At 38.3% G+C, this 15,025-nt stretch overlaps 1 protein-coding gene across 1 annotated transcript; it reads left to right on the top strand.

Annotated features, from left to right (window-relative positions):
• Positions 1-292: 292 nt before the first annotated feature.
• LOC137394119 (inner ear-specific collagen-like) lies at positions 293-3,160 on the top strand. Its single transcript, XM_068080839.1, has 2 exons — positions 293-311; positions 2,541-3,160. Exons 1-2 carry the CDS (start codon positions 293-295, stop codon positions 3,158-3,160), a joined length of 639 nt encoding a protein of 212 aa, XP_067936940.1.
• Positions 3,161-15,025: the final 11,865 nt, after the last annotated feature.

Genomic DNA, 15,025 nt, shown 5'->3' on the forward strand with positions numbered 1-15,025 from the left:
GAGAGTAGGTTGCAAGATCATTTGACGCATTACGAGCTGATTGTATGTTTCCAATTGATCAGAAAGTTTAATAATTGATATTAATATACATGTAACTGAATTGCACAAGATATCTTGGACTGTATCTAAGTTGATAACTTACAGCTTAAAGATCAACTCGCACAAAATGTTGGTAGACTTTATTATAAAGTATTGGTACTTATCTATCATTTGCAATTGTTTTTGATGTTTAAGGTGATCTGACTGTCAGGATGTTTCTAAGTTAAAATCGACTAAACTAATCGCGGTTAAAATGGTAAAATCAAACAAAAGTGTGATTATGACGTCTATAATAGTTGCAAATAGACCGACATAATAGAGATGTGTAATGCTGCAACTTGAAAGCAATAGCCGATATCAACTATAGCAATGATAGCAACTATAGCAAGGATAGCAACTATAGCAAGGATAGCAACTAGTTACATCATTTTGCACGTATTTTTCTTCTGAGATTTTTGGCCGCGATCAAGTATGGTCGATTTTAACTTGGAAACATCTCAGCAGTCAGATTACTTCAAACCTGAATAACTTGCAAATGATAGACAAATACTGATACTTCCTGATAAAATCTACTAACATTTTGTGTAAGTTCATCTTTATAGTCCAGGCTGCAGTAACTGTCACTAATCCAAGACTTTATAGTCCAGGCTGCAGTAACTGTCACTAATCCAAGACTTTATAGTCCAGGCTGCAGTAACTGTCACTAATCCAAGACTTTATAGTCCAGGCTGCAGTAACTGTCACTAATCCAAGACTTTATAGTCCAGGCTGCAGTAACTGTCACTAATCCAAGACTTTATAGTCCAGGCTGCAGTAACTGTCACTAATCCAAGACTTTATAGTCCAGGCTGCAGTAACTGTCACTAATCCAAGACTTTATAGTCCAGGCTGCAGTAACTGTCACTAATCCAAGACTTTATAGTCCAGGCTGCAGTAACTGTCACTAATCCAAGACTTTATAGTCCAGGCTGCAGTAACTGTTACTAATCCAAGACTTTATAGTCCAGGCTGCAGTAACTGTCACTAATCCAAGACTTTATAGTCCAGGCTGCAGTAACTGTTACTAATCCAAGACTTTATAGTCCAGGCTGCAGTAACTGTCACTAATCTAAGACTTTATAGTCCAGGCTGCAGTAACTGTCACTAATCCAAGACTTTATAGTCCAGGCTGCAGTAACTGTCACTAATCCAAGACTTTATAGTCCAGGCTGCAGTAACTGTCACTAATCCAAGACTTTATAGTCCAGGCTGCAGTAACTGTCACTAATCTAAGACTTTATAGTCCAGGCTGCAGTAACTGTCACTAATCCAAGACTTTATAGTCCAGGCTGCAGTAACTGTCACAAATCCAAGACCTTATAGTCCAGGCTGCAGTAACTGTTACAAATCCAAGACCTTATAGTCCAGGCTGCAGTAACTGTCACAAATCCAAAACTTTATAATCCAGGCTGCAGTAACTGTCACAAATCCATAACTTTATAATCCAGGCTGCAGTAACTGTCACAAATCCATAACTTTATAATCCAGGCTGCAGTAACTGTCACAAATCCAAAACTTTATAATCCAGGCTGCAGTAACTGTTACAAATCCAAAACTTTATAGTCCAGGCTGCAGTAACTGTCACTAATCCAAGACTTTATAGTCCAGGCTGCAGTAACTGTTACTAATCCAAGACTTTATAGTCCAGGCTGCAGTAACTGTCACTAATCTAAGACTTTATAGTCCAGGCTGCAGTAACTGTCACTAATCCAAGACTTTATAGTCCAGGCTGCAGTAACTGTCACTAATCCAAGACTTTATAGTCCAGGCTGCAGTAACTGTTACTAATCCAAGACTTTATAGTCCAGGCTGCAGTAACTGTCACTAATCCAAGACTTTATAGTCCAGGCTGCAGTAACTGTTACTAATCCAAGACTTTATAGTCCAGGCTGCAGTAACTGTCACTAATCTAAGACTTTATAGTCCAGGCTGCAGTAACTGTCACTAATCCAAGACTTTATAGTCCAGGCTGCAGTAACTGTCACTAATCCAAGACTTTATAGTCCAGGCTGCAGTAACTGTCACTAATCCAAGACTTTATAGTCCAGGCTGCAGTAACTGTCACTAATCTAAGACTTTATAGTCCAGGCTGCAGTAACTGTCACTAATCCAAGACTTTATAGTCCAGGCTGCAGTAACTGTCACAAATCCAAGACCTTATAGTCCAGGCTGCAGTAACTGTTACAAATCCAAGACCTTATAGTCCAGGCTGCAGTAACTGTCACAAATCCAAAACTTTATAATCCAGGCTGCAGTAACTGTCACAAATCCATAACTTTATAATCCAGGCTGCAGTAACTGTCACAAATCCATAACTTTATAATCCAGGCTGCAGTAACTGTCACAAATCCAAAACTTTATAATCCAGGCTGCAGTAACTGTTACAAATCCAAAACTTTATAGTCCAGGCTGCAGTAACTGTTATAAATCCACTCTAGAGCTAAATATGTGAGGTGTGCGAGGTGTGCGAGGTGTGCGAGGTGTGCGAGGTGTGCGAGGTGTGCGAGGTGTGCGAGGTGTGCGAGGTGTGCGAGGTGTGCGAGGTGTGCGAGGTGTGCGAGGTGTGCGAGGTGTGCGAGGTGTGCGAGGTGTGCGAGGTGTGCGAGGTGTGCGAGGTGTGCGAGGTGTGCGAGGTGTGCGAGGTGTGCGAGGTGTGCGAGGTGTGCGAGGTGTGCGAGGTGTGCGAGGTGTGCGAGGTGTGCGAGGTGTGCGAGGTGTGCGAGGTGTGCGAGGTGTGCGAGGTGTGCGAGGTGTGCGAGGTGTGCGAGGTGTGCGAGGTGTGCGAGGTGTGCGAGGTGTGCGAGGTGTGCGAGGTGTGCGAGGTGTGCGAGGTGTGCGAGGTGTGCGAGGTGTGCGAGGTGTGCGAGGTGTGCGAGGTGTGCGAGGTGTGCGAGGTGTGCGAGGTGTGCGAGGTGTGCGAGGTGTGCGAGGTGTGCGAGGTCTGCGAGGTGTGCGAGGTGTGCGAGGTCTGCGAGGTCTGCGAGGTGTGCGAGGTGTGCGAGGTGTGCGAGGTGTGTGGTGTGCGAGGTGTGTGGTGTGCGGAGTGTTGGAGTGTGTGGAGTGTGAGATGTGTGGAGTTTGAGGTGTGTGGTGTGGAGTGTGAGGTGTATGGTATGATGCGTGTGGTGTGACGTGTGTGGTGTGACGTGTGTGGTGTGACGCGTGTGGTGTGACGTGTGTGATGTGACGTGTGACGTGTGACGTGTGACGTTTGAAATGTGGTGATTGGTGTGACTTGAGTGGTGTGAAATGTGAGGTGTGGGTTTTGTTGTGTAAGGTGTGGGTTGTGAGATGTAAAATATGAGGTGTAGGATGTGAAATGTGGTGTGTGGGGTATGTGGTGTGTGGTGTGTGGTGTGTGGTGTGTGGTGTGTGGTGTGTGGTGTGTGGTGTGTGGTGTGTGGTGTGTGGTGTGTGGTGTGTGGTGTGTGGTGTGTGGTGTGTGGTGTGTGGTGTGTGGTGTGTGGTGTGTGGTGTGTGGTGTGTGGTGTGTGGTGTGTGGTGTGTGGTGTGTGGTGTGACATAAGTGGTCTGAAAAGTGAGGTGTGGGGTATGTGGTGTAAGGTGTGGGTTGTGAGGTGTGAAATCTGAGGTGTGAAATGTGAGGTGTAAAATCTGAGGTGTGAAATGTGAGGTGTGGGGTGTGAATTGTGAGGTGTGGGGTGTGAATTGTGAGGTGTGGGGTGTGAATTGTGAGGTGTGGGGTCTGAATTGTGAGGTGTGGGGTGCGTTTGTTAGTCTGCGTAAAGGCCATCTGTTTTCCGATCTTTTGGCTGACTTAATCCAAACTTCACACGCATATGCTCCGTGTCTTCTGCCAAACAGAGTAAAGCCGAAAATATTTGGTTTTACTCTGTTTGGTTCCTAAAACCAACCACTTAAAAATGCTGTATGTATGTTGATTAAAAATTAATTTTCTATGCAAAGCTTTTTTATTACCCGTGCAACGTCAAGTATTCATCTAGGATGCTGTTTAATTAATTTATTAAAAGTCTAATGAAGACGGTAAGCAGTGGTTAAAACTGTAATTAACTAGCTAAAATAATTACCGGTAGTAAAATTAATGCATAATTTATGTAAAATTGTAAAAACAAGATAATATAAAAATAAATTTTCTGTGCAAAATATTTTCATATTACTAACGCCAAGCTTTCAGCATTCAGCATTATATCTATATAAATCTAAGGGGTTGTTTTTCTGTCGTATGTACAGTTATGGCGATTAAATTCAAGGAATGAAAAAACCAATTCGCGCAGGCATTGAACTCAGAAAAAATGGTTCTGCTGACAGGTGTGCTATCCAGGGCACCACACAACCTGCTTGTGATAATAAGAAAGAATTAGCACACTTGAAAAATTCTAATACACTTGAAAATCATGATTGTGTGAGAGATCATGACGCGTAACGATTATAAGTACAATTATTCAAAGCCATACCACAAGCTATCTCTGTGACTTAGTGGTGGTAAGCTCGGCTTCACATTCGGGCATCTGCAGAATGTACAGGTTCAATTTTTGTGGGTTGAGTTTGTGATCTTTTTTCTTAACAGAAGGAAGGACACGGCTCTTATTATAGAAAATATTTAGACTAGCTTAAGTTACTCAAATCCATTGAGTAAAAATACTTAGCCAATAGCAACTACATTACCTGCCACGGTCTATAAATAGCAACTACATTACCTGTCACGGTCTATAAATAGCAACTACATTACCTGTCACGGTCTATAAATAGCAACTACATTACCTGCCACGGTCTATAAATAGCAACTACATTACCTGTCACGGTCTATAAATAGCAACTACATTACCTGTCACGGTCTATAAATAGCAACTACATTACCTGTCACGGTCTATAAATAGCAACTACATTACCTGTCACGGTCTATAAATAGCAACTACATTACCTGTCACGGTCTATAAATAGCAACTACATTACCTGCCACGGTCTATAAATAGCAACTACATTACCTGTCACGGTCTATAAATAGCAACTACATTACCTGTCACGGTCTATAAATAGCAACTACATTACCTGTCACGGTCTATAAATAGCAACTACATTACCTGCCACGGTCTATAAATAGCAACTACATTACCTGTCACGGTCTATAAATAGCAACTACATTACCTGTCACGGTCTATAAATAGCAACTACATTACCTGTCACGGTCTATAAATAGCAACTACATTACCTGTCACGGTCTATAAATAGCAACTACATTACCTGTCACGGTCTATAAATAGCAACTACATTACCTGTCACGGTCTATAAATAGCAACTACATTACCTGTCACGGTCTATAAATAGCAACTACATTACCTGTCACGGTCTATAAATAGCAACTACATTACCTGTCACGGTCTATAAATAGCAACTACATTACCTGTCACGGTCTATAAATAGCAACTACATTACCTGTCACGGTCTATAAATAGCAACTACATTACCTGCCACGGTCTATAAATAGCAACTACATTACCTGTCACGGTCTATAAATAGCAACTACATTACCTGTCACGGTCTATAAATAGCAACTACATTACCTGTCACGGTCTATAAATAGCAACTACATTACCTGTCACGGTCTATAAATAGCAACTACATTACCTGTCACGGTCTATAAATAGCAACTACATTACCTGTCACGGTCTATAAATAGCAACTACATTACCTGTCACGGTCTATAAATAGCAACTACATTACCTGTCACGGTCTATAAATAGCAACTACATTACCTGTCACGGTCTATAAATAGCAACTACATTACCTGCCACGGTCTATAAATAGCAACTACATTACCTGTCACGGTCTATAAATAGCAACTACATTACCTGTCACGGTCTATAAATAGCAACTACATTACCTGTCACGGTCTATAAGCTGTTTTAAATCTTGGACAAATGTGTAGCATAATAAGTAGGAAATGTTTTTCAACAATCTTGTTTTAGCTATTGCTTCAAACTTTTAATATTTGAATTAGGCATCGGCTGGACACACACAGATATTAACAAACACCTCTATTTAAAAGTTAAAATGGTAAATGTTGTATTTGTTGATTAAAGATTAGTTTCTGCGCAAAAAACTTTTTTTACTATATCTGTGCAACACGGGCATTCACCTAGTTTATATATATATATACATAAGTAGCCTAAACTTCCCCTTAGTCTTAGAGTAAATTATGCTGCTGATCCAACCTCTGCATCTGTACCAATACGCTGCCGTTTTAGCACCTTCAGAGTAGAGTAAGAATAAATCTTATTGATTTTTACTTATTAATTTAGTTTTTACACATAATTTAGATTTTGAATTTACATTTTTACATGTTTTTATATAAAGTATTTGTTTTGAAGCTATGTGTGATTTACATTCAGTATTTATTAAGATGTTGTAATAGAATGGGGGTTGTGGAACGAATTAATAATTTGCGGTGTATTTTTTTCAGGACGCTAGCTTCAACATAAAAAGGTTTTAGCGTATGAAGCAATATTGTCGAAACAGATTAGCTTTGTATCTCAACGTTGGAATATATTTAAAATGAAGTGCTCTTGTAACGAACACTTAAGAGATAACAATGAACAAATAGCTAAAATACTTTACTCCACTCGACGGCGATGAGTATACTATGAGTTTAACTAGATCAGTCCGCAGTTGCTGGGGTAACGGATAAATCACAAACATATTGAGCTCCAACAAATCACTGCTAATAAATTCCACTTCGCTTTTGTATCTGTCTGTTAGTGTGCGCCTTCCACCGGATCGTCAAAATATTTAGTTCCAAAACTCAAAAATGTGCCTTCGCACCCATTAAGGAGAACTATACTAAATAAACATGTTTATGGATTGTTCTGCACGTGTGCTGCGGGCTATCTGATTAAAATGAAGGAAACCCCAGGCTATGCCGGGAGTAAGGCTAGTCACTGCTAAAGATGGCACTCGCAATCAGGTTACAATAGTTACAATAGTTACAGTAGTTACAATAGTTACAATAGTTACAGTAGTTACAGCAGTTGCTAGTCACTCATTCCTGGCAAATAATTTTACTGTGAAAAGGTTTATGACTGGTTAATGATTATTATTCGTAACTAAAACATGCTTGAAAAGCACAAGCTGAAAAAGTTGGTCGTTTCTGTCTGTTTATTGTTTTATAACTTAAGTAGTCAGCTAGAGTCTTATAGATATTTGTTCGGTAGCAGAGAACATGTAGCTCTGTATATCGCAGAAAATTACAACTAGCTCTGAGCACTGTCAAAAAGTACAGCTAGCTTTGCACATTTTCGAAAAGTACAGGTAGCTTTGTATGTTGTGAGCATTATAACGGCGTCTTAATAATTTAACAAGATTTTTCCATTTTGCCTTTTTGTATTATAATTAGTTAGGAATAGCGTTTTTGTTAATTACTTATGTATAACAATCTAATATGAAATATATCGCACATCTTGGTTATAGCTATATATATTCTTAAAGGTTGACTTGCAACAAAATTCACATTACAGTTATTTGGTATCATAAGATTCATCATGTCTTATTCTGTTGTAGGTGCAAAATATATGGGAATGTGACTACAAGCTCTTAAAATCTAAAAAACAAACAGTTAATTGCAGCCACACGAGACCGCCGTAGTTTGGATTCACTTTGCAAAACGGCACAAATGGATGTAGTTGTTACAGGATGGTTTCTGTTTACACTTTCATGCAACCTCATTCGTCGAAATATTTTCACAAATATACTTCATGCATTCAATTAAACCATGTCTATTGTTCTTACACGTCTGTTTTATCGTCATTGTATTGCTGTCACTTTTAGCAGTGATATCTTATAACTTACCGTAAAAAATCATTAAACTTTTTAACCTCAGCTCGAAGGAGTACATATCATTGTGTGATAATCATGACAAGCCTGTTGGTCACCCGTGATAATCGAAAAGTGCTGCAAAAATCATTTGCGAAGTATTGGGTCGTAATCATGATTGAATAATGCCGAAAGAAAACTGTAAAGTAGCGAGCATCTATATTTGATACGGGGTCTTCGGTAAAACCCGAAGTGTTTGTCATAAACTAGTGCTACGATAAGTTTTATGTTGAGCTTTTTATTGGCCTTTCAATTCACGTGAGAACATCACATGACAAGACGACAACCAACTGTAATGAATACGTCAGAAAAATAAACAGATTCCAATCTACGGCGGCTTTTCGTTTTGGAGCTTTTAAGAGCTTGTAATCACTTTTCCACGTATTTGGCACTTACAACCCACAGAGTAAAACATGGTGAATCTTTTGATACCAAATAACTGTAACGTGAATTTTGTTGCAAGTCAACCTTTAAGAGTTACATGTATATACACTAAGATGAATAAATATGTTGCCAACAGTTAGGATTTTTATAAAGGTTTCCTGTTAGTTCATAGTTGTAGACTTTTGGCTAACTCTGCAATTATTCCCTTTTGGAAGTCATTTTGGGAGATAAATTTGAAACCGACATCATACGATTAATTAAATACCACAATGTTAATATTGTAGGAGGTACGATTGCCAGAACAATCTTCTTGTGCTATTTTCTTGTCATATTCTGCTTCCTGATTTACGAAATTTACGCGTTATTAGTTTGTAGCGAGTTGAAGGTTTATGGATAAGGCAATGATGCCATCAGCAAACGTTTGTTGACCGCTGCCAAATTCCGTGACGAAGAAAGACTGGTGAGTATTATTGACTGTTCTAAGAGGATTTGTGCTGGCGAACATTCTTTGTAAATATTTACCATAAAAATTTACGTCTCTCAGCTTGCTCTCCAAACACTGAAGCGCACCAAAAAACCATTGAGTAAACTCGCTGTTGTTGAGGCATCAGTGAATGATGTATGAGTTCACCTGTACTCAACGCCACTCACGCCTTAAGAGAATTGCTAATTTAGTTTAGAGTAAATAATATACAGTAGCTGTCGTATGATGCGCAGTGATTCGATAGCCGTCGTATGATGCGCAGTGATTCGATAGCCGTCGTATGATGCGCAGTGATTCGATGGTTGATGTAGCGCGGGGTAAACCAAACAAGGGAGTGATCTTAAATAATCATGAGGACCAATGTGCTTTACTTCTAAAACGCTTGCTGATTGGATAAAAGGGGATCATTGGAAAGGAATTTACACACCATTCAAAATCAAATAAATATAATGCACAAATATATGTAGTTAGCGTTAATTGTTGTGAAAGACCTCACGTCACCTAGCATTGTATATTATGACAGCAATATTTGATTGTCTGCTATTTTAACTCTCGCATTCCAGTTGACTGTTCTACTGGAGCATTTACTTATCAGCTTATGCTTGATAGGTAGAAGGGCTATGACTATAACACATAATTACCAAGGAACAAGGGCTATGACTATAGCACTTAATTACCATGGAACAAGGGCTATGACTATAGCACTTAATTACCATGGAACAAGGGCTATGACTATAGCACTTAATTACCATGGAACAAGGGCTATGACTATAGCACTTAATTACCATGGAACAAGGGCTATGACTATAGCACTTAATTACCACGGAACAAGGGCTATGACTATAGGACTTAATTACCATGGAACAAGGGCTATGATTATAGCATTTAATTACCATGGAACAAGGGCTATGACTATAGCACTTAATTACCATGGAACAAGGGCTACAAAGAGGGCGATACAGTACATGGGCTACAAGAAGGGCAATACAGTACAAGGGCTACAAGAAGGACAATACAGTACAAGGACTACAAGAAGTACAATACAGTACAAGGACTACAAGAAGGACAATACAGTACAAGGACTACAAGAAGGACAATACAGTACAAGGACTACAAGAAGGGCAATACAGTACAAGGGCTACAAGAAGGGCAATACAGTACAAGGGCTACAAGAAGGACAATACTGTACAAAGGCTACAAGAAGGACAATACAGTACAAGGGCTACAAGAAGGACAATACAGTACGAGGGCTACAATAAGGACAATACAGTACAAGGACTACAGGAAGGACAATACAGTACAAGGGCTACAGGAAGGACAATACAGTACATGGGCTACAGGAAGGACAATACAGTACAAGGACTACAAGAAGGACAATACAGTACAAGGGCTACAATAAGGACAATCCAGTACAAGGGTTACAAGAAGGACAATACAGTACAAGGGCTACAAGAAGGACAATACAGTACAAGGGCTACAAGAAGGACTATACAGTACAAGGGCTACAAGAAGGACAATACAGTACGAGGGCTACAAGAAGGGCAATACAGTACAAGGGTTACAAGAACAACAATACAGTACAAGGGCTACAAGAAGGACAATACAGTACAAGGGCTACAAGAAGGACAATACAGTACGAGGGCTACAATAAGGACAATACAGTACAAGGACTACAGGAAGGACAATACAGTACAAGGGCTACAGGAAGGACAATACAGTACATGGGCTACAGGAAGGACAATACAGTACAAGGACTACAAGAAGGACAATACAGTACAAGGGCTACAATAAGGACAATCCAGTACAAGGGTTACAAGAAGGACAATACAGTCCAAGGGCTACAAGAAGGACAATACAGTACAAGGGCTACAGGAAGGACAATACAGTACAAGGGCTACAATAAGGACAATACAGTACAAGGGCTACAATAAGGACAATACAGTACAAGGGCTACAAGAAGGACAATACAGTACAAGGACTACAAGAAGGACAATACAGTACAAGGGCTACAAGAAGGACAATACAGTACAAGGGCTTCAATAAGGACAATACAGTACAAGGGCTACAAGAAGGACAATACAGTACAAGGACTACAATAAGGACAATACAGTACAAGGGCTACAAGAAGAACAATACAGTACAAAGGCTACAATAAGGACAATACAGTACAAGGGCTACAAGAAGGACAATACAGTACAAGGGCTACAAGAAGGGCAATACAGTACAAGGGCTACAAGAAGGACAATACAGTACAAGGACTACAAGAAGGACAATACAGTACCAAGGACTACAAGAAAGGCATTACAGTGCAAGGGCTACAAAGGCTACAAGTGTTAAGAACAAGCTGCTCTAGGCCTGCTTTAAGCTGCTCTAGGCCTGCTTTAAGCCTCTTACATGTAGTGTATATGTATGAAATGTATATACAAGCCACGATGAAATGATAATTGGCAACATAGCCCAAACACATTGGCAGCATACACCAGGTACATTGGCAGGATACACAAGACACATTGACGGCATACACCAGGTACATTGTAGAAAGCTGTATAGAGCAACATAAATATTAATTTAATGGTTTGATTTGCATGTTCAATTTTAAAAATGATAAATAGGTTACGTCTTGTATGGGTTGCCAGTTGAGTATGACCGATGCTTAGAATGTGTGTGTGTATGTTTATGCCGTTGACCGTAAAACTGCAAAGTGTCCATAATGAGTCCAGCTATACAGTATGTGCATGAAACACAAACAAACTGAACGTGTGAACAAACCAAATGAAGCCTCTTTACCTTTAGTTATCTGTCCATACAGATGAGCAAAATTCTTGATACTAGCAACGTAGTATGAGCAAGGACGAGTGTTTCTTTGCTGACGTTTTCGTTTGTCCTGTCGACAACAGTGGTAAGGTGTGCTTAGCTTGTGTTGTGAACTATGAGGTCCCTAACGGATAGCAAAGTACTTATGCACAGCAAGCTTACCTAGCGAATTATGGAAAGCCTGCACATTGCTGAAGAATAATTCCTGGTGGCTTCCTTTACAACTGTATTTTCCGATAATGGAAAGAATTTAAAAACTTGAGTTGACTTAGCCTGAGGTAGTTTCAAAGGTTTCATGGTAATAAAGCTATTCGAGGAACATTTAACATGAAACTACTAGTGCTACCTGTTTGCTTTTCAAGAAAATCTTTAGCTTTTTTATGCTTGGTCTGCCTGTTGTGAGAGAGTAGGTAACCCAATATTTTTATAATAAGTTTTTTTTAATAAATTTTTATAATAATTTTTATATAAGGTAATATTTTTTATTACCTTGCAGTTTTTGCCACACCAATAAGTATTACATTTTGCCTCATTGTTTTGCTGCCAAAGCTAATAAGTTTCATAAGTTTCAAATTACGCATGTTGCAATTTAAATTTAAAAGTGAAAAAATATGTGAAATAACAAAAGGTTATTCTAATCAAAAGTAATTTAAGCCTAACTAAAGAAATGACTCCATCTTCTCATCTGATTGGTCAGAGGATTGGTCAACAATTTGGTCAGTGAGTTGGATGGAAAAATTTCTCCCTTCCCCTCGCCTTGCACAATTGTTAGGTTTTAGTACGCTAGTAGATTTTAGTAGGTTAGAAAAAGTTAGAACCCCAAATGACTTGTATACTCACTGAAAATGACCCCAACCACTGCACCAACCTTTAGACAGCAGATTTTAATTATATAATAATCTCACCTACCTTGCGTGCTCTCCAACATGTACGTACATATAAATCAACTATAACAAGACTCAGTTTGTGAGGTTGTCATATTAGTGCTGAATACGCTGTAGGCAATTAACATTCTATTACTCTTATACAACTAGTAACTTGTCCTGCGCACATTTCGGCAGCGCTGCCACGTCCTGCAGCTCAATGGTAACCACAAAATAGGTGAAAGTACTGTTAGTATATGTGAAATCCTGTCAGAATTCACAATAGTTTTGCAAAAAGCTTGACTGGTCTATAGACAAGGCCAACTGAAGGTGATCTTCAATAAAGACCAAATTTGCATAATAAATTCTTTAGTAAATATTAAATAGTCCTATCTGCCAAAAAATTCTTATTAGCTGCAATAAAACCTTGTTACAAGTAAAATTGTTATTAAATTTCGATAACGATTGTACTGTTACGCAGCAAGTCACAAACCAGACAAATAAAGATTAAGTTACAATAAATTACTTGAATATACATACTCAATAGATAATTTCATTTTTTCAAGCTAGCTTGATTTGTGCACCATCATGGCAGTGCATAACTGACTTTGGTTTGATTTGTCAGGTAGTTTAGTGAACATACATGTAAAATTTTCTACCTTTTGCATATTTCAGTGTTTTTTTGAATTACTGATTTTGGAAACACAACAAAAGGCTAAGCATTTAGCATTTAGGTGAGAATCTTTTAAGAATTGAGTCATAGAGGTATAAATAGGTGAAAGCTTGCTAAACATTTAGGAAAGTATTTTATGAACTTCACACATAGTTAAGAAAGTGCTCATAATACAACCACCATTATTCTAAGTGTCGAAATATTTAAAAAAACTGGTTAGCTACATGTATGTTGAAAGCTTATAAACTACGTCCGAGAAATAAAAGCTTTTAGCTGGTTTATTCAAGATGAACTGGTGCAGCATGATTGGACGATAAATATGACAAATACCTCCTGTTGCGAGTAATGTATCATCGTGTTAAATATTATTGTTGAATACATATTACTGTAGTTTTATCATAAGGCCAATATAAGCCTTAATCCCTATTTCCTTCTTTATCAGCAACCACCCGCCACCACCTGCCACCACTTTGCAATTAAATTGTGCAACATACGGATTTGACATTCAAATGTTTTCTTATGTTTATCATCAAAGTCAAAAAGTAGGTGAGTGCAGTACGTGCCCTGATAATGACCAGTTCACTTGTCCTAAGTCGAACTTCCTTGTCAAACAAAAATTCCCTTTATGCGTTGACCCTGAGAGGAACTGTGAAACCCGGAGTGATAAGTTCATTTGCTGGCATCACTCTTGTTTCTATCAATTAGTCAGTCATGGAACTCTTGAAAGGTCACAGTGAACTTTTTAAAAGGGAATCTACCACAAAACTTTACGATAAGACTGGTCCAATAACAATTTCTAAAAGACCTACAAATTGTTTTGTGGACTAAAAAATGGCAAGAAGAAAATATGTATCGAATCTCAAATCTGCCTGATCAAATCTGATCAAATCGTATCTCCAATTTGCCTAACAGTCCATTACATTCCTAATTCCGTAAAAACCACCCCATTTTATACCGGACACCAACACCTTACCAATTTACATTATAGACCAGAGTTATGCAAAAATAGCTTTTTTCAATACGCATAATTTACTTTACTGTTATTTGGTTTTTGTCTCATGGACTAATTTGTTTTAACGACATTGACCTCTGCTAATAAAGCTACTATTTATCTATCATGTTTAGTCACAAAGTACAAACTCTTTGAGTCTAGTCTATAGATAAATTTACTTCTTTAACATAAATAAAATATTATTTTGATTATGTATGAAATTTTTCTTTTGTGTGGCAAGCACAAAAAACATTTGCAACATACCAGAATCTGTTTAAAAAAAACTATGTTATGAGCAACTAAAAGCCCTTTTTTATTTGGTTCTTGGTTTCATGTAATAATATTTATTTATGGAATGAAGACTAAAAAGGCTCATGGCAAGTGTCTTTATAAGCTGTATTTAGAGACCAATTTCAGATCATTTTGATCTTGCGTCATCTTTACCACCTTAGGGCCCACGAGTAGATGTAAACAGTTTTTGTAAAGATGGTGACACCAAATTATAATGACTTTTTGTTAGAAACCTTATTTGTACTTAATTTGTATTATTTGTATTATATGTATTATTTGTGTTATTTGTATTATCTGTGTTATTTGCATTAAAATTATTTAGACAGAAATATCAAGTTGGACTTACAATCCTACAATGTAATTATACTGTATTATTGTTAGATCTACTGCAATTTGAAGAATTGGCAAAATTTTGGTTGTTTGAAAAATCCCTATTGTAAAAAATACCGTTTTAGGAGAAAGCACTACAAATAAAAAAGTTCATGTTTTGATAAAAATTCAGTTTCTAGAAGAAAGAATGGCTAGTAAAGTCTGTATGAGATGATGTTTGCGATTTCACGTAGCCAGTCTGCCAACTGTTGCAAACACTCAATCGGCTC

The sequence above is a fragment of the Watersipora subatra genome, chromosome 4 (genome assembly GCF_963576615.1).
Source record: "Watersipora subatra chromosome 4, tzWatSuba1.1, whole genome shotgun sequence".
In the NCBI taxonomy this organism is placed as follows: domain Eukaryota; kingdom Metazoa; phylum Bryozoa; class Gymnolaemata; order Cheilostomatida; family Watersiporidae; genus Watersipora; species Watersipora subatra.